At 42.9% G+C, this 21,213-nt stretch overlaps 1 protein-coding gene across 1 annotated transcript in view; it reads right to left on the bottom strand.

Moving 5' to 3' along the window:
• brsk2a (BR serine/threonine kinase 2a) overlaps window positions 1–21,213 on the bottom strand; it is a 506,659-nt gene that overhangs the window by 218,404 nt on the left and 267,042 nt on the right. The window contains exon 2 of the mRNA XM_029758477.1: window positions 1,990–2,084. Coding sequence (XP_029614337.1) covers window positions 1,990–2,084 — 95 coding nt within the window. The remainder of the gene's footprint in view (window positions 1–1,989; window positions 2,085–21,213) is intronic.

Below are 21,213 nucleotides of genomic sequence, written 5' to 3'. Positions count from 1 at the left end.
ACAAAATGGGAAAAACACCAAATTAAGACTGCATGCAGAATTCTGCAAAAGCATCCTCTGTGTACAACGTAAAACACCAAATAATGCATGCAGAGCAGAATTTGTCTGTTACCCAATAATTATCATAATCCATAAAATAGCTTTTAAATTCTACAACCACTTCAAAGGAAGCAATTCCCAAACCTTTCATAACAAAACCATCACCGACAGAGAGATTAACCTAGAGAAGAGTCCCCTAAGCAAGCTGGTCATGGGGCTCTGTTCACAAACACAAAGACAAACAGACCCCACAGAGCCCCAGGACAGCAACAGCAACACAATTAGATTCAACCAAATTATGAGAAAACAAAAAGATAGATACTTGACATATTGGAAAGAGTTTACCAAAAAACAGAGCAAACTGGAATGCTATTTAGCCCTTGACAGAAAGTACACAGTGGCAGAACACCTGACCACTGTGAGTGACCCAAAATTAAGGAAAGCTTTGACTATGTACAGACTCAGTGAGCATGGCCTTGCTATTGAGAGAGGCCACCGTAGGCAGACCTGACTCTCAAGAGAAAACAGGCTATGTGCACTGCCCACAAAATGAGGTGGAAACTGAGCTGCATATAATAACTTCCTGCCAAATGTATGACCATATCAGAAACACATACAGTATTTCTCTGATATTACACAGACCCACAAAGAATTCCAAAACAAATTCAATTAATTTGATCAAAATTAAAAATGTAAATAAATTAAAAATTGATTCAATTTTAACTCCCATATCTATTGGGTGAAATATCACAGTGTGCCATCACAGCAGCAAGATTTGTTACCTGTTGCCACAAGAAAAGGGCAACCAGTGAAGAACAATCACTATTGTAAATACAACCCATATTTATGTTTATTTATTTTCCCTTTTGTACTTTAACTATTTGCACATCATTATAACACTGTACATAGCAATAATATGACATTTGACATGTGTCTATTGCATTGAAACTTCTGAGAATAATGTTAACTGTTCATTTTGTATTGTTTATTTCACTTTTGTTTATTATCTATTTCACTTGCTTTGGCAATGTAAACATATGTTTCTCACGCCAATAAAGCCCTTGGAATTGAATTGAGAAGAGAAAGAGATGGAGAGAAACTCTTGAGATCGAGAGAGATGGAGAAATATTAAACAGAAAAATCAAAGATTCTGGTTTCTATCTCTCTGGTTTTCTAATACAACAGTTTCAGACATGGAGCCAAATGGTGGCATTTCCATTTGCAAATCGACTGGGTTAAATTTGCAAATCAAACCCTCACGTGCGCCTCTCAACACCTCATTTCTAAACAATTACAGCCACTCCTCTCTCTCTATGTGTCCCAGGAAAGACAATTACAGTTTATCAGGTCAGGTCATGGTCCTCTCCATTCTGCCTCTCCCTGCCCTTTCCATCCCCCTCTTCCTGAAACCAGCAGAGGGGCCAATTATAGGGAAAGCCTCCAGAAAGAGTCTAATTGTGAGCAGGTAGTAAGTAATCTTATTTTTCCAATTACTATTTGTCATGCTCCATGCCTGTATACAGGCTATAGAGGAAGCTAGGAAACTTGAAAGGTATTGGGGGACATTAGGAGAGGTCCAAAGAGAATGATAGGGCAAGACTCGGGTTGGAGAATTCCAGATTTCCTGCTTATTCCATTCTCATTCTGGGCAGCCTTCAACCGGGATTTCGGAAAAAACTGGGAATTTATTGGAAGTTCCCACAATTTTGCAACCCTAGTCAAGAGAGAGAAACCAATTGGGACCAAATACTGTATAGGCCTGAGTGCAAGAGTACTAACACACAGATATGTAGATTTGGATCGTTTTCATTTGGGCACACCGCATCAAAGCCTTTTGCAAAAGAAAATGAAAACAAGCATTTCTTATTGGACAAGTTCAGATAGTACCTCCCCAAATCCCTACATGTGCCAACTGAACGGAGAAGATTATATTCAGGGGTGTAGTCTTACCTTCATTAGTACCGACTCGCTGAGTTTCTCTCGGTTGACAATCTTAATTGCAACTTTCTGGCATGTGACACAGTGGATCCCCAGCTTGACCAGGCCTGGAAAAGAAAGACACAGGTTATAGGAGACACACACATTCAGCATTCTGTACAGGCTTCTGTGTGCGTGTGTGCATGCGTGTGTGCGTGTGTGTGTGTGAGCGAGAGAGAGACTGACATCCTGCCATGTTAAGGAAGAAAATACCCCTTTTAGATTCATTACTATTCTATTCTATAATATTCATCTTCTCTAAACAGCAAACAAAAAAATAATGTACAGAAATAACACTGTGTTGTTTGATTTACAGCAATGGAGAAAAACTACAAAAAGGTCATTGTCCTCAATAGAAAATGCTGTGCTAACTTCAGCTGTCCAAAAGTATCTGTCATTGTAGTCACTAAACAAAGTTTCTATCTAAGTTAGTAAGCTTGACTATGTCAAATAACAATAATGTTCTTCTTCCTGAAGCACGCACACTAACTGTGGCTTCTTTGTCAAGTACCTAGAGGCACTCAAGCGTTCAACAACAGCTATTCTGGCAAGGCAACAGGGACTTCCTCACAAAGACAACATCATATTCCATTCGAGATACGCATCAGCGTTAGAAAAGAAAACGTTTCAAATTCCCTCGCTCACCGCTAGACACAGAGACATTTCCCCTGGCAGAATACAAGCAGAGAATACAGCATCTTAAAACAAATGTCATCAGGTAACACACACACACGACACACATACACACACTCAGGTAGATAAGCAGATAAGCAGACAACACAATAAATGTAAGAATGAGAAGGAAATCCTTGTTCTATCACATACACACAGCACAACACACACACAGAGAAAAACACTCACACACAAGCAGATACACACACACTCAAGCAGATACACACATAATCATCATCAATGTGGGAAATACACAAAGAGGGGAATGTTTGTTCTGTCTGTGGATAGCATGCTGGCCGAGCCAATCCATTTCCCACTGTTCACTAGAGTCTCAGACTCAGAGCAGAACACATGTTTACGACTCAAACAGATACAGATAGGTGGCACACACATGCACACTGCATAGGTGGCACACACATGCACACACGGCTGCACGCAGGCAAACACACATATCACCTTTTCACTGTTGATTTCCCTTGGTTTTACCCAAGATCCCTTGGGCAGTGGATAGTTGCCTCTTTGGGGCTCTGATGATAGTCATTGACAGTGATTTCCGGTCCCAGAATGTCCACCATACCATAATAATGACAACAATTCAGCAAACTTGAAAGTGTGCTAATCTCATCTTTTGTTTTCAAAATAAAAGGTAAAATGGAATAACCTCACATTGGGAGCAATTACATTTTCATGTATCTCCATAGTTACATTTTCAGTAACACTTTTGATAGTCCAAACAAAGTGTGACCCCAATTTCTCACTATGAGACATGGGCAATTCCACCGTAACAGAATGACGCTGAGACTCCGATTTTTCACTTTAATAGTATACCAAACCAAAACCATTGATTGCAAAGTTAAACACACCATACAACTCTATTGACAATGATTACCTTTAAAGGGGCAGTGCAGTCAAAACGTGATTATCCTGTTTTTTTTATTTATTATATTTCCATACTATGATGTTGAAATAACGCTCAGACCTTGTGAAAAATATGATAATGCCCTTTTCGTTTGAGCTTATGGAGAAAAGAAATGCCTGTAATTTCAGCCTGTTCAGGTGGGATGGAGTTTCTAGCACACATCATGACATCACAATCTGATCTCATTATTCTGACCAGTCACCTTTTATTTGCATATGTATCCTCCTACTTTGAAAGTTTAAGCGAGATAGGCTCTAAAGTCTAGATGATCCTATTCGCCAATCAGGGATGTGTATGTAAATGATAAAATATTTGTATCAACACGCCCATATGATCAGACTGAGTATATTTCAATGGCAAAAAGAGGATCAGGGAAATAAATTATAAAACATATATTTATTTATTGTATGAAATAAACACACAGTGATTTACTAGACATACAGTAATGTTATTTTTTTTACAAAAAATACTGCATGAGGGCTTTAACAATCTTTCAAAATCTCCCTCAGTTTTTAATGTGGCCACATTTACAAACAACTCTGTTAAATATGTACTCCCAATTAAAATTATAAGATGTCTGCAGAAACAACAGATTTTTGTTATTGAACTACAGTAAGTGAAGTGGATTAACACCCGGTAACAGAATGGTTCGAAAATAATGTGGTCATGGTCTCTGATCTGTACTATGCAGAAATGACATTCTCTTCAAGGTGATGTATCCGCGATAGGTATACAAAGGTAGAAACATTTAATATCCTCCTTTGCATGTTTCAATATTTATCTACACACTGGCTATTACTCGAATGTGCTCTGCCCCAAACAAGACCAAATGTGGCTGGTCTGGACTGGACCAAATCTGTACCAACCATAGATGTCTAAGTTCGGACATCAAAGTATTTTTATTTGTTATTGTTATTCAATATCTATTTAAAAAAAATGTGTTTATCTGTAACTCTGCAATGGAAAAGTAAGAATTTCACTGTTAGTCTACACCTGTTGTTTACAAAGCATGTGAAAAATAAAATTAGATTTGAATACAGCACAGTAGAGTACAGCACACTAGAGTAGAATAGAGTTTAGTAAAGTACAATACAGTAAATTATACTGTACTCTACTCTAGTGTAGTCTAATGTACTGTACTGTTCTGTATTAAACTCTACTTTACTGTACAGTACTGTATTATACTGACCTATAATATATTTTTCTTTATCATACTGTAATGTGCTCTACTGCACTGTACTGTGCTGTGCTGTACAAACTTGTGAAACTGATGTCTATGATTGGTTCAGTTTTCGACTGACCAAATTTCAACTACTTTTCAAGGTCCATGGATGTCCAATGTCGGTCAGTGCTCAGTGGGTGAGTGGGCTGGTTACAGTAAATGGAAACAGAGGGGGCTCATGGGTAGGCGTCAGTAAGAGCCAGAGGTTGGACCAAGTCACTATAAGTCACAAGCAAGTCTCAAATCACAAGGTCCAAGTCTCAAGTCGAGTCACAATGGGTTGAGTCTCGAGTCAAGTCCAAGTCATGCATTCTAAGAGCAAGTCAAGTCGAGTGGAGTTTTTTCAAGTAAGGTAAAAAAATCTTACATGCAAGGACTTGTTCATCTACAAATCTTTGTCTATTTATTGAAGCTTCCAGACAGTCCTTTTTATTATTTTGTCTACAACACATTTTGATTATGTAATAATACATTTTACCAACAAATTCCAAATCCAAACTTCATAAGTAAATGATCAATTTCAAGAAATGTTGACTTACCAAAAGACCAGTAGGACTATACTAGTAATTGTTGCTTGCCACATTTTTGGTGAGCTTGCAAAGTGAACAGGTAGTATTCCTGATCACCCAATGTTTTTGGAGCTGCATATTTATTTATGGAAATTCTCTCTTCCTATATTTTCACATTTGCACTCCACCTGATCCTATAGCTATCCAGCCCTTATGGGGCGGCAGGTTGCCCCTGAGCGAGGCAGTTAACCCACTGTTACCTGGGCACCGTGGATGTGGATGTCAATTAAGGCAGCCCTCCGCACCTCTCTGATTCAGAGGGGTTGGGTTAAATGTTGAAGGCATTCAGTTGTACAACTGAACCGATTTCCCAAAATGGACAAATTATTTCTTAGCTCGGTGGTTCTCATTTTTGACCGACAAACACCAAAAAGGAGTGGTTCAAAGCTTGAGACCCCAGTGCATGCACATGCACACACGCACAGGGCGAACACGCGCACAACTGCTGCGCAGATGTAGCCTGTGATTACAGCCATAAACGGTGATGCAGTTTTTGAATGCAAGATACAAAAATAAACTGTTTTACACCTGCATTTTGGTCTGAAAGTCATTCATGTTAGCAGTCAATATCAACTACGAATATAATGTCACATTGTAATTTCTCTGGAGTCCAGAGCAAGCAGGATCATAAGGCCTACCTGTATGCAGCGGGGGTTGCAGGATCGGATGGAAAGAATAATCTATCTGTAGACTTTTACTTCCTCACAAATATCATAATTAATTCATCAGAATATGTTACCTCTTGATCTTCATCACAAAAATATTGAAGGTATTGCGATGTTACAGCTATCTTTAGACATACAGTATAGCCAGTACCACCGCTGAGGTACATCATTAAAACCCACCCAAATAAGACCTATCTGAAATATGAAAATGATCAATGAAATCACCGGGTAGCCTATTGTTCTGGCAAAGATGCATTAGTAGCAGATTGCTAAACTGTATTTTATAAGAGTTATATAGGAGCCAAGAGTGTGCAAAGCTTTTATCAAGGCAAAGGGTGGCTACTTGTAACGCCATGGCCATAGAGAGGGGTTTTTGTTCTCTATTTTGGTTAGGCCAGGGTGTGACATGGGTTCTATGTTTATTTTTCTATGTTGGTTTGTTTCTTTGGTTTGGCCATGTGTGGCTCTCAATCAGGAACAGCTGTAGATCGTTGTTGCTGATTGAGAGTCACACATAGGCAGCCTGTTTTTCCTTTGGGGTTTGTGGGTGATTATTTTCTGTCTAGGTTTGTGTTAATCCTGGCTGTCGTTTATTTTCGTGTTTTGTTTGTAGTGTTCATTTGTTTATTAAAATCCTTTATGATGAACACATCCTCCGCTGCACCTTGGTCTCATTGCGACGACGGTCGTTACACTACTTTGAAGAATCTCAAATATAAAATATCTTTGGATTTGTTTAACACTTTTTTGCTTACTACATGATTCCACATGTCATTTCATAGTGTTGATGTCTTCGCTATTGGAATGAGTAGGTGGGTCCAAACTTTTGACTGGTACTGTATATATGCGTTAACTTAAAAAAAGTAAACTCTTAGCTTAAATTTTATACCAAATTGGACATGCTTCTATGAACTTCAGATGTTAGTGCTTGTGAAGCTTTTCACATGGAAATGCCCACATATCATCAGCATCCTGCGGGTGTGCTTGCAGTTATGTGTCCATGCAGTTATGTGTGTGTGCATAGATAATGAATATTTTATCTTTACATAATTGCCAGAGAGAGACACATGTACGGTGGTATGACAGCGAGCGATGAGCAGAAAGAAACACAGAAACCCAACGCTAAAATTATGAAGGGATGTGATAGAAAGGCTTGTGGATTGAACAGCTTTATCTGGGTCGATAATGGCACCCTATTCCCTATATAGTGCACTACTTTTGACAAGATCCCTATGGACCCTGGTCAAAAGTAGTGTACTAAATAGAGAAAAGGGTGCCATTTGGGATGTTATTGATATTAAAAAGTGTGGAGCTTCCTCTTCTGTTCCTAGTTAGTGTGATTTCTTTTATAAAGCAGTGGAAAAAGACAGTCATTGGGCTTTGAGGAGGTGGTGAGATAGGGGAGAGAGAGACGGCTAATTGTTTATTCTAATTGGAGGGAGCGAGGGAGAGAGGGGAAGAGGGAGAGAAAGAGAGGGAGGAGGTTGTGAGATACGGGAGAGAGACTGCTAAGTGTTTTGTTGTTCTGTTCTGACTCCCTGGCAATGACAAGGAAAAGGGGAAGGGAGTAGGTGGACAGTAAGAGAGAAAGAGGGATTGAGAAAGGAAGGAAAGAGAGTAAGGGATAGAGAGAGAGAGAGAGAGAGAGAGAGAGAGAGAAAGAGAGGGAAAGAGAGAGAGATGGAAGAAAGGGAAAGAACGATAGAAGAGATAAGGAGATGGAGCCAAGATAAATGGTCGGGCCATAGAAAATTAAGCAATAATGAAGAGCAGAGTGTGGGAGTTAGGATGACTCCAGGGCTTGTGGATCGCAGGGGCTCAGAGTAGAAACACATGGAGGAGATGAGGCAGAGAGAGAAAGAGTGGAGAGAGAGAGAGAGAGAAGAAGGGGGAGAGTGAGAGAGAGAGAGGAGATAGAGAGGGAGGAGGCAAAGGAAGAGAGAACTACAACACAAGAGGCCCATTAGGCCAGAGATGGTAATCACAAGTTAATGGGTGCCAGGGAGAAGGGCATAATAATGATTAATACATTAACTAGAGTCGATATCCAAGGCCCCCCGGAAATCTAATTAGCATTTTTTTTTAAGCTAAAGATATCTGTTTTTTTGCATGGGCTGCATCTCAATCCAGAACATCCGCCGATGTCGCCCTTTGCCATCTGCGGTGGAAGGTGGCAGAGCAAAAGTGATGTTTGTCAGACCAGGAGACATCCTGAAAATCTGTATTTTCACAAAAATGTCTGTAGCGTCCGAAATGCCGGATGTTTTGCTCTAGGACGCCCACAAGCCTCGTCTGAAGGTAGCCCGGTACCAGTTTACAAAATTAGTGGAAGTATATATGAAACTCCTTTAGTGCCCCAAAAAACTGTGGCAATGTATCAACAAGGCTGGCAGGTAGCCTAGCGGTTAAGAGTGTTGGGCCAGTAAACTAATGTCGCTGGTTTAAAACCCTGAGCCGACTAGGTGAAAAATCTGTCGGTGTGCCCTTGAGTGAGGCACTTAATCCTAATTGCTCCTGTAAGTGGCTGGGGATAAGAGTGTCTGCTAAATAACTAAAATATAACTGGTAATGAATCAAAGTTGCTAATGTACAGGTAACTGCCAAAATAATGGAAACACTTGAGTAAATGAGGGTTCTGGTGGCTATGGTGTGGGGTGGATTTTCCTGCCAAGGTTTAGGTCCACTCAACCCCTTAGAGGGCAAGATAAATGCCAATAAATGCACAGCCATTCTGAGTGATCACCTTGAACCTATGGTGAATAATTTCTATCCTGATGGGAGTGGATGACAATGCCCCCATCCACAGGGCACAAGTGGTCACTGAATGGTTTGATGAGTATGAAAACAATGTAAAACATATGTCATGGCTGTCTCAGTCACCAGATCTCAACCCAATTGAACACTTATAGAGATTCTGGAGCGGTGCCTGAGACAGCGTTTTCCTCCACCATCAACAAAACACCAAATGATGGAATTTCTTGTGGAAGAATGGTGTTGCATTCTTCCATAGAAGTTCCAGACACTTTCAGAATATATGTCAAGATGCATTGAAGATGTTGTGGAGGCTCATGGTGGCCAACACCCTATTAAGACACTTTACATATTTCCATTATTTTGGCAGTTACCTGTAGTATCAGTGATAATGTAATAACAGTGGTAATGCATCAGCACTGATAATATAGGCTATCAACAGCGATAATGCATCAACTGTAATAAAGCATTAACAGTGGTAATGCATTTTCACATGCACATAAAATACATTTCAAAGATGTGAATGACCAGGTAAGAATACAGCAACTCAACTATTAGTCCATTGAACTTAAGGATAGGTACTAGTAAGTAACCGTGCATCGGAAGGTCTGAAGCAAGAGTGATTCCACCCCAGGAAGGCCTGAATAGCTAGCTGCACTTTGTCTGCACTAGCTCTGGTCCAGGGATAGCTAGCTAGTTATGACATTTCAACCCCCTTACTGTTGGTGGCTGTAACGCACCATCCTCTCTGGCACCATTCAACATCCTGTCTCAGCTTGTATGTCTCACAGCGTCTGTGCCCTGAGAAGGTATCTGCTGGAGCCAGACCCTACTGGTATTTTTGGTTACTTGCCATTGCTTTATGCATTTATTTTAGCCGGTGGTCTTTTGGAATGTAAAATGGGTGACACATAAAACATGTATGAATGTATTCAGACTATGCAATAGGAAAATGTATTTCCTTTGAATAAAAACAATAAAATACCTTTATTGTTGTCTAACGAATATATTATATGAGTCTGAATTTATGCATGCAGAGGAAAGGTGTGTGCAGCAGAGAGAGGCTAGCCATGTCATGTCATTGCTTTGCACTGCATTTATTCACTGCAGTTATATTATGTCATCCAGTAATGAAAGACCAGATCTGGCAGCAGTGTGTCCCGTGTTTAGTCAATCTGCATGCACCACAACACAACCAGAACCAAAGCCAGAACGCAGTAGTAGAGACCCTAATTGGATGTACTTTTAGAGTATATTTCAGAACACGGAGAAGGTTCTTTCTTTAATGCAAGTCTCTCCAACATAATCCAGGTAGAGTAAGGCATTCCCCAGGCAGCTGACTAGGTCCCTTACTTTTTTCAATCTGTATTAATGACCTGCCACTGGCACTGAGTAAGGTATGCTGATGACAACACTATACACGTCAGCTACCACAGCAAGTGAAATCACTTCAACACTTAACAAAGTGCTGCAGTCAGTTTCAGAATGGGTGGCAAGAAATAATTATAATATTAATAATATTAATAATAATAACATAATAATAATATTTCAAAAAATAGAGCATTTTATTTAGGACAAATCATTCACTAAACCCTAAACCTCAACCAAATCTTGTAATGAATAATGTGGAAATCGAGCAATTAAAGGAGACTACCCTGCATTGTAAACTGTTGTCACGTCCTGACCAGCAGATGGAGCTATTGTATTAGTTTTGGGGTCAGGACGTGGCAGTTTTGTGTATGTGAATGTTTGGGTTGTTGATTGGGACTTCCAATTGAAGGCAGGTGTGTTGAGTTGCCTTTGATTGGAAGTCCTATATAGGTGTGTGTGTTTTTCTTTGGGGTTGTGGGTGGTTGTTTTTGCACTGCGTTTATAGCCTGCAGAACTGTAGCTGTTGTCACCTTTATTGTGTTGTTAAGTGGATGCTTTACTCCTTATTTGTAATTAAATATGAGTATTCACATACCTGCTGCGCCTTGGTCTTCTCTCCATGACAACTTTTTGTTACAGAACCACCCACCACAAAAGGACCAAGCAGCGGAAGAGGAAGGAGCCACAGGAGTTCAACGTGATGGACCAATGGACGTGGGAGCAAATCCTGGACGGAGAGGGACCATGGACTCAGGCTGGGGATTATCGCCTCCCGCAGTGGGAGATTGAAGCGGCGAGAGCGGAGAGGCGATTCTATGAGGAGAGGGAGCTAAGGGAACCCAAGAGGCAGCCCCAAGATTTTTTGGGGGGGCACACGGGTAGCTTGGCCAGGCCAGGGAAGAGCCGTAAGCCAGCTACCCGTGACTACAGGGAGGTGCGTATGAGGTGGAGGGCGCCATGTTACGCTGAGGTACGCACCATCTCGCCTATACGGACGCACAGCCCAGTCCGCCCGGTACCAGTGCCCCGCAGGTGCCAGGGCAAGGTGAGCATCGAGCCGGAAGGGGTGAAGCCAACCCTGCACTCAAGACCGCCAGTGCGCCCTTTCGGTCCGGTGTTTCCCGCTAGACGCACTAGCATGGAGGTGCGTCTCTCCAGGCTGGCACGTCCAGTACCAGCCCCACGCATCAGGAGTCTAGTGTGTCAGCCCAGCCTCGCCAGTCAACAGTCACCGGAGCTGCCCGCCAGTCAACAGTCACCAGAGCTGCCCGCAAGTCAACAGTCACCAGAGCTGCCCGCCAGTCAACAGTCACCAGAGCTGCCCGCCAGTCAACAGTCACCAGAGCTGCCAGAGTGGCCCGACTGCCCGGTTCTGCCAGAGTGGCCCGACTGCCCGGTTCTGCCAGAGTGGCCCGACTGCCCGGTTCTGCCAGAGTGGCCCGACTGCCCGGCTCTGCCAGAGTGGCCCGACTGCCCGGCTCTGCCAGAGTGGCCCGACTGCCCGGGTCTGCCAGAGTGGCCCGACTGTCTTCCGGGTCTGCGAGAGTGGCCTGACTGCCCGGAAATGTCAGAGTGGCCCGCCTGTTCGGGGCTGCCAGAGTGCCCTGCTTGTCAGGATCAGCCCGAGTGGCCCTCCTGTCCTCCGGCCCAGCCCGAGTGGCCCTCCGGTCCTCCGGCCCAGCCCGAGTGGCCCTCCGGTCCTCCGGTCCAGCCCGAGTGGCCCTCCTGCCCTCCGGCCCAGCCCGAGTGGCCCTCCTGCCCTCCGGCCCAGCCCGAGTGGCCCTCCTGCCCTCCGGCCCAGCCCGAGTGGCCCTCCTGCTCTCCGGTCCAGCCCGAGTGGCCCTCCTGCCCTCCGGTCCAGCCCGAGTGGCCCTCCTGCCCTCCGGCCCAGCCCGAGTGGCCCTCCGGTCCTCCGGTCCAGCCCGAGTGGCCCTCCTGCCCTCCGGTCCAGCCCGAGTGGCCCTCCTGCCCTCCGGTTCAGCCCGAGTGGCCCTCCTGCCATCCGGTCCAGCCCGAGTGGCCCTCCTGCCCTCCGGTCAAGCCCGAGTGGCCCTCCTGCCCAGCCAGAGTGGCCCTCCTGTCCTCCGGCCCAGCCCGAGTGGCCCTCCTGCCCTCCGGTCAAGCCCGAGTGGCCCTCCTGCCCAGCCAGAGTGGCCCTCCTGTCCTCCGGCCCAGCCCGAGTGGCCCTCCTGTCCTCCGGCCCAGCCCGAGTGGCCCTCCGGTCCTCCGGCCCAGCCCGAGTGGCCCTCCGGTCCTCCGGTCCAGCCCGAGTGGCCCTCCAGTCCTCCGGCCCAGCCCGAGTGGCCCTCATGTCCTCCGGCCCAGCCCGAGTGGCCTTCCTGTCCTCCGGCCCAGCCCGAGTGGCCCTCCGGTCCTCCGGCCCAGCCCGAGTGTCCCTCCGGTCCTCCGGCCCAGCCCGAGTGGCCCTCCGGTCCTCCGGCCCAGCCCGAGTGGCCCTCCGGTCCTCCGGTCCAGCCCGAGTGGCCTTCCTGCCCTCCGGCCCAGCCCGAGTGGCCCTCCTGCCCTCCGGCCCAGCCCGAGTGGCCCTCCTGTCCTCCGGCCCAGCCCGAGTGGCCTTCCTGTCCTCCGGCCCAGCCCGAGTGGTCCGTCTGCCAGGGTCAGCCCTAGTGGCCCATCTCCCCGGCGCAGCTAGCAGCGCCACCGAAGTGGGCTACGCCGAAGGTGGAGCAAGGTCCACGTCCTGCACCTGAGCCACCTCCAGGATAGGTGGGTTGGGGAGGGAGGGTGTAGCACAGTGCCTTCGGTGACGGCAGCCACCCTCCCTTCCCTCCCTTATTGTTTAGGGGTTTTTTGTTGGCGTTTTCTGTTGGTAGGGGGCGGGGTACTGTCACGTCCTGACCAGCAGATGGAGCTACTGTATTAGTTTTGGGGTCAGGACGTGGCAGTTTTGTGTATGTGAATGTTTGGGTTGTTGATTGGGACTTCCAATTGAAGGCAGGTGTGTTGAGTTGCCTTTGATTGGAAGTCCTATATAGGTGTGTGTGTTTTTCTTTGGGGTTGTGGGTGGTTCTTTTTGCACTGCGTTTATAGCCTGCAGAACTGTAGCTGCTGTCACTTTTATTGTGTTGTTAAGTGGATGCTTTACTCCTTATTTGTAATTAAATATGAGTATTCACATACCTGCTGCGCCTTGGTCTTCTCTCCATGACAACTTCTGTTACAACTGTCATGGTCAAAACAAATTGGTGCATTGGTAGCTAAGATGGGGAGAGGTCTGTCAATAATAAAGCGCTGCTCCGCTTTCTTGAAATCGCTATCAACAAAACACTACAGAACTACAGAACCTAGTTTTATCACACCTGGACAACTGTCTAGTCATATAGTCAAGCGCCACAAAGAGGGACATAGGCAAATTACAAACGGCCCAAAACAGAGCAGCACGGCTGGCCTTTAACCTGTCTGGGGTATGTGGGACGATTTCGTCCCACCTACGTAACAGCTACTGATATTCCAGTGGCGCGATTTTTGAATCGTTAGAAATACTATTACTTCAATTTCTCAAACATATGACTATTTTACAGCTATTTAAAGACAAGAATCTCGTTAATCTAACCCCACTGTCCGATTTCAAAAAGGCTTTACAACGAAAGCAAAACATTAGATTATGTCAGCAGAGTGCCCAGCCAGAAAAAATCAGACAGCCATTTTTCAAGCTAGCATATCATGTCACATAAACCCAAACCACAGCTAAATGCAGCACTAACCTTTGATGATCTTCATCAGATGACACACCTAGGACATTGTGTTATACAATACATGCATGTCTGTTCAATCAAGTTCATATTTATATCAAAAAACAGCTTTTTGCATTAGCATGTGACGTTCAGAAAACGCATAACCCCCGGCAAACTTCCGTTGAATTTACTAACAGTTTGCTAAATTACTCACGATAAACGTTCACAAAAAGCATAACAATTATTTTAAGAATTATAGATACATTACTCCTCTATGCACTCGATATGTCCGATTTTAAAATAGCTTTTCGGATGAAGCACATTTTGCAATAATCTAAGTACATAGCCCGGCATTACAGGGCTAGCTATTTAGATACCCACCCAGGTCAGCATCCACCAAAATCACATTTCCTATAAGAAAAATGTTCTTACCTTGCTTGTTCTTCATCAGAATACACTGCCAGGACTTCTACTTCAATAACAAATGTTGGTTTGGTCCCAAATAATCCATCGTTATATCCAAACAGCGACGTTTTGTTCGTGAGTTCTAGAATGCTTCTTCCCGGTTTCGCGCATGGCGCATTGGCGTGTCAAAAATGTCTAAATATTCCATTACCGTACTTCGAAGCATGTCAACCGCTGTTTAAAACCAATTTTTATGCCATTTATGTCGTAGAGAAGTGATAATATTCCGACCGGGAGTATGCATTGAGCCTAAACAGCCGAATAAAATTTCTCCTCAGAAGCGACTCATGCACGCGCATCATTCAAAGGTCCTCGGAGCATCCACTTACAAAAGGCGATAATATGTTTCAACCTGAGGCTCCCTCGTAAACCTTCAGTTATTTCGCGGGCTCTGAGAGCCTATTGGAGCTCTGGGAATTGTCACGTTACAGCTAAGATCCTTACTTTTCAATAAAAAGATGCAAGACGCACGACTCCTTGTCAGACAGGGTACTTCCTGCTTGAAACCTTGTCAGGTTTTTGCCTGCCATAGGAGTTCTGTTATACTCACAGACACCATTCAAACAGTTTTAGAAAATTCAGAGTGTTTCTATCCAAACCTGAACAATAATATGCATATTCTAGCTTCTGAGTTGGTGTAGGAGGCAGTTAAAAATGGGAACATATTTTTCCAAAATTCTCAATACTGCCCCCTAGCCCAGACAGGTTAAATGTACACAAAGAGCCTACATTAATAATATGCATATCAATCTCTCCTGGCTCAAAATAGAGGAGAGACTGATTGCATCACTGCTTGTCTTTGTGAGAGGTATTAACATGTTGAAATCACAGAGATGTCTGTTTAAGCGACTAGTGCACAGCTCAGACACCCATACATGCCCCACAAGACATGCCACCAGATGTCTCTTCACAGTCCAAGTCCAGAACAGACTACCGGAAACGCACAGAACTACATAGAGCCATGACTACATGAAACTCTATTCCACATCATGTAACTCAGTCAAGCAGTAAAATCAGATTTATAAAACTGCACCTTATGGAACAGTATGGAATGTGAAGAGACACAAACACAGACACACATTCACACACACTAACACACACACACACACACACACACACTACACACACACATATTATTATATTCTTATTTTGCTATATAATGGTAGTGTAGTACAGTATGTAATAATGTTTTGTGTTACTGTATGTAATGTTTTATTGCATGTAATTGCGTAATTGTGATTGGACCCCAGGAAGAGTAGCTGCTGCCTTGGCAGGAGCTAATGGGGATCCGGAATAAAAACAAATATAAAACAAACTTTGTTCCAAACAATATATTATGTCAAAAAAACTACAAAATCAAAAAGGGTACTTTTGAGATATTCATATTACTATTTTTAATGTTGAATAAATTAACGTGAAGTATTATATTTCAGAATCTAGACATACCCCATATTTTAAAACAAACTATAAGGAGCAAATGACACCAATATGATGTCTGTATCATGTACAGTACACTGAGTATACAAAACATTAAGATAACCTATTCTTTCCATGACATAGACTTACTTGGTGAATACAGGTGAAAGCTATGATCCCTTATTGACGTAACTTGTTAAATCCACTTCAATTAGTGTAGATGAAGGGGAGGAGACAGATTAAAGAAGGATTTTTGAGCCTTTAGACAATCGAGCTATGAATTGTGTATATGTGTGCCATTCAGAGGGTGAATGGGCAAGACAAAAGATGTAAGTGCCTTCGAACAGTGTATGGCAGTATGTGCCAGGCGCACCGGTTTGTGTCAAGAACTGCAACTCTGCTGGGTTTTTCAAATATTGAAACTCAATATTAGGAAGATGTTCCTAAAGTTTGGTATACTCAAAGTATAGGTCAACAAAAAAAGGGCCTAAAATTGACACTTTCATCATGATTTTCAAAAAAAATTAAAATATCCTCCCAATGCAGTTTCTATATGAGGATTGCCAGAACAATCTGAGATACCAAAAATATTGTTAGGCCTTCCTGGCATGGAATCACCAATAAGCATAGTTACAGACACACACATACTTTTCTCTCTATCTCCGTCTCTCTGTCTGACCTAGACTAGACCTAGACCCTTCAGTTAATTCATTATAACGAGTGCAATAGAGCGATAGCTCTGGTGCCCTCTTCACCTGTCAGTGTTCTTTCCCAGGGTAGCCCACTGATCCCTGGGTGAACCTCCACTGAGCCCTGGGTGAGCCCCGGCTCTGTGGCTGGGGGAGCCAGGGAGAGGCAGGGTGAACCAGGAGTAGACGGGGAATGTGCCGAGGGGAGCCCAAGGAGCACAGCAGGCTCAGTAGCACTGCTGGCTTTGAACAGAGCTTCAAACACTCAACTCTGACTGAGAGCAGAGCACAGGGAGAGACAGAGAAGATTACTGCTGCAGGTGAGAGAAACAGAGAGAGAGTGAGAGAGAGAAAGAGAGAGGGAAAGAGACAGAGAGAGAGAGAATGCGTGGGTGTGTTTGTGTGTGTGTCAGCGGAGGCTCCTCAGAGGAGAAAGTGGAGGACATCCTCCTCAGTGAAATGTCATAAAAATAAAATAGTGAAACATTAAGAAAGTTATCCTTTTTAGTTAAAACTATATTAAATATATTCATGTCACCAAATAATTGATTAAAAAACACTTTTTTGCAATGAAGGTCTATAGTAACTTCAACAGCACTGTCTATGGTAGCACCATGGTGCAGCCGGAGGACAGCTAGCTTCCGTCCTCTGGCTACATGGACTTCAATACACAACCTAGGAGGCTCGTAGGCCTCACCCCGTTCCATAGACATACACAGTAATTATGACCACTTCCGGAGGACGTCCTCCAACCATTCAAAGCTTTCACAGTATAAACTGACATGTTGTCCATCCAATCATAGAATTAGGTTCAGAGAATTAACATATTGAGTAGTATTTGGATTGTGCCACAGAGCATTATGGGGGTTCTATGTGTTGAGAAGCTTGGTGACATTGTTGGATAGAGATTAAGAGCGAAAAGTGATAGTTGAGCATTTTTGGGATATTATTCAATTCAAATTAGTTTTTTCAAATTGCAGGAGACTGAGGAGGTATATTATAAATTGTTTTCTTGGTTTTAGAACTTTATTTTTGTGTTCAATTAGTGCAATTTATTTAAATTTGCCTTGCTAACTCCAGTAGCTAGCTAGCTACCAGCGCGAGTGTATAGTTTTCTCCGCCAGAATGACCAACGCTGCCAAAAATGTTGTGGACTTTTGATGAAGAACCCCTTTCATTCTCTGGGGTACACGGAAAAGGTGCGAATTAAAAGCGAGGGTTGACCTCTGCCTGAGATCAGTTTCATGAAGAAGGATGAAAACCACCTGGTATCAAATGTATAGCTGGTTAAAAGGAAGCCTTTCTTCGAGCCACCTGTATTGGGGGGTGGCAGGGTAGCCTAGTGGTTTAGAGCGTTGGACTAGTAACCGAAAGGTGGCAAGATCGAATCCCTGAGCTGACAAGGTAAAAATCTGTCCTTCTGCCCCTGAACAAGGCAGTGTCAGAATGTGTTATTAACTGACTTGCCTAGTTAAATAAAGGTAAAATAAAATGGCTGGGCATGCAAGAATTTGCTTTTAGAGGACACGACGAGATGGAAATTTCCACCTACAAGGAGCTTGCAGAGGTAATTGCATGTTACAATTCTTTACTTGCTGAACATATCGAACTTTCAACGGTCTTTTCTGGGATGTCGAAAACAATTCCGAATGATGATAGCCTCCATCGTATCATCCATTAAAATATTAAAGAGTGTTTGATGCAGCACATTTTTTCGCGTGCGCTCAAGTAGGCTTTCCATTTTTCTCCGGTATCTATTTAGCAAAGATGGTAACACATCACTCCGGACAGACACAAGTAAAAACACGTTAGAAATGTTGCAGCAGCCTAGGCTACACCTAAACATTAGAAATCTGACGTGCTGTATGAGATGAAAATGAGACAATTTTCCAGTCTGCTCTAATAAGAGCAGCTGCATACAGCCTATGCGCCCTGTCCATCTGGTCAGGGCAAACTAATTGGTAACGTTATGATTTTATAGTCCATTTGTGTGTCAGGAGAAAATGTGATCAAATGTAGTTTATATTCAGAATTGGGCTGGCTAGGCTGCCTACATGTTTTAAATCCATAATGATTAACTGGAATTAATGAATCAACATAGTAGTGATGACGGATGTGAGTAAATGTTTGGAGGCCTACAGTTGCATAGGCCTGCATGATGCAACCATGGATAAAGCAAGCTCAGCCCTGTGAGTTCTATTGTCTATCAGTCGTTGTCTATGTGTCTACAGGAAATCCCCCAGCTAATCTAGTCTAAATATAATTTATGTGAACAAATATAAGATAGCTTCAGTATTCTGCCCTTGAATTGCGTTCCCATGTAAAACTAGACAGATAGCTAACAACTAAGTCTTCAATAAAACTCCCAAGGCGTGACTTTTCTTGAATTAATATATTGAAAACGTTTATGTTGTGAAACTGCAAAATACAGAAAATAATATATTTTAGTATTCAATTCACATCGACATACTGTAGCTGTACATTATACATTTCAAGTTAAAGTTGCATAAATACAAAGCAGGTGCCAAGGTACCATGTATCTGACATGACGTCAAACCATGTAGCTAATTGTTACTCATATGGTAATTGGCTAAATCCTTTAATTACTCTAATGTGCAACCACCTCTGTACAATAACAAAGCATATTACACTAGAAACAGTAACAAAACTTCAGTATTGTATGTTTTACAATTCATTTGAATGACGCACGAGCAAAGTAATACAGCTGAAGGCATACATGAAAGGCATTGCAATTTGCGTGAGTAAATGCAACCAACCAACATTGATATGTAAGCAACTCTATCAATAACAAGATTATCAAAACTAGCTAAATGCTTGAATCGAACTTACAAAGAAATATTTTCCGAGGCTGAAGCGTGACAAGAAATAGCTACCCTGAAAGACCTGCACCGTAGCGTTTTTTTTAGCTGCTTCTATGCGTGCAGAACAAATTCTCTACTTCCTGTTTGCGTACAGTCTAAGTACCATAACGCTCCACTAGGGGGCAAATAACACCATGGAACACAATGAAAATCCATTTTAACCACTGTAATAAAATAATCTGTTACTTTCTAACAGGATGACAGCACATGCAGTTTGACAGGATTTTCATCCCCTCAGGGCCAGTAGTTTTTTTCAGGAGTTTTTAAAAATCATATGACCTGATTAGGAAAAACTGGTCCCATCATAGCCCATCTAAAACCTTTTCACAACTGATAAATCACTGTCATACCTTATAGGGTCCAGAGTTTTCCTAGTTAGGTTAACATATAAGGAAAAACTCCAGGCTCCAGGGGGTAAAAATTGCCCCACCGCTCTGGGACCTATGGTGGCACCAGTTTGCTTGCAGTTGTCAGTAATCGTCAGGTATGTGGATGATTAGGGCTTTAGTCAGGGACATTTCTTGGGATACTTTGATGTGTCAAGTGGGCGAGATCCGCAGTCTGTGTTTGACTTTATGAATTTTGAGATGTCTGAGTTTAAGTTCATAGAGAAACTCGTTGTCCAAACCTGTTCCCTGATTAAGAGGTGATGACTACTCCACTCCACTACCTTTGTCAACTTTCTCCTGACATGAACTGAAGCCACGTTTCATGTCCCCACTCATCCACTGGCACATTGAATGTTTCCCCTCCAAGCACTGTGAGTACCCCTATAAATGTTTATCTAATTCCTGTATGTAGAGTCAATCACATACACAATCACATTATTACACATCAGTGATTTTACTCCTTGCTTGGACTAACTCATTCTTAGCTCTTTTGTCTACCTGTGTAGTTTGTTGTGTTATTGTTTTTTGTCTTCCCAGTCAAATCCTGCACTGGTCAAGCCTCTGAACATCTAAAACTCATGCTTAATACCCTCGTTCAATCACTGCTGTGGTCCCTTTCCCAAACGGTGCAAGCAACCCTCTCATTCCAATTCCCCATAATACTGTATTCTAAATGTCCATTGATTTTGATAGTCACTCTCACTCAGATATCATATTAAAAAAAGCTAACATTTCTCTCCACCCTATAGGAAAATGTGTATAATTGCAGGACATTTGCTGTAAAACTGCACATTTTTCTCTCAGTCCCATTGCAAAAGGAGTAGAACTGCATGTAATCTTTTATAAAATTGCTAAATCTTAGACTTCACTTCTAAGATAATCTCTCGTGGACAGACTACGTAAACATAAATTGTACCGTAGATCTGTCATGATACATCAGGATGCATGAGATAACGAGCAGCGTTAGTTCCGGTGCTTTGGACAAATCACAATTTCTCAGGTGTACGCATTTTTCAGATTTCGGAAGGAAAGGGTACATTTGGCCCATAGACTTGCCCGACATTTGCAAAGAAAGAGGGTGGAGTTCTTCATTCCAGTTCCGATCTCTTCTCTTAACACAAATGGAACCAGAACTTAATCAAGCTTCTGACCAATTATGTAAGACTTTAATTCTTGGTTAATCGAAATTACATCTAAGAGGATGTCAGGCTTGTAAATCTGTTCAGCTGTTTTGTCACAATGAGTCACTACACAAACCAGATGCATCTGGTTTCAAGTGGCCGAGTGGATGTCATGTAACGTCTAGTGGACAAACCGGAAATCATACAGGAAATGTACAGTGTACTTACATCAATGTAAATGTAGCGACTTCATATTTCTCCTCATTTGTATTGTATATCAAGCCCTGCACATTTAAAATGGCTTTGTTCCTATGAAAATTTGTGCATGTTTGGAATGCCACCATTAGGTAAAATATGACATTATTTTTATT

Source organism: Salmo trutta, chromosome 7, assembly GCF_901001165.1.
Source record: "Salmo trutta chromosome 7, fSalTru1.1, whole genome shotgun sequence".
Lineage (NCBI taxonomy): Eukaryota > Metazoa > Chordata > Actinopteri > Salmoniformes > Salmonidae > Salmo > Salmo trutta.
The sequence above is the reverse complement of the archived record's forward strand: the minus strand, read 5'-3'. Positions and strand labels throughout refer to the sequence as shown.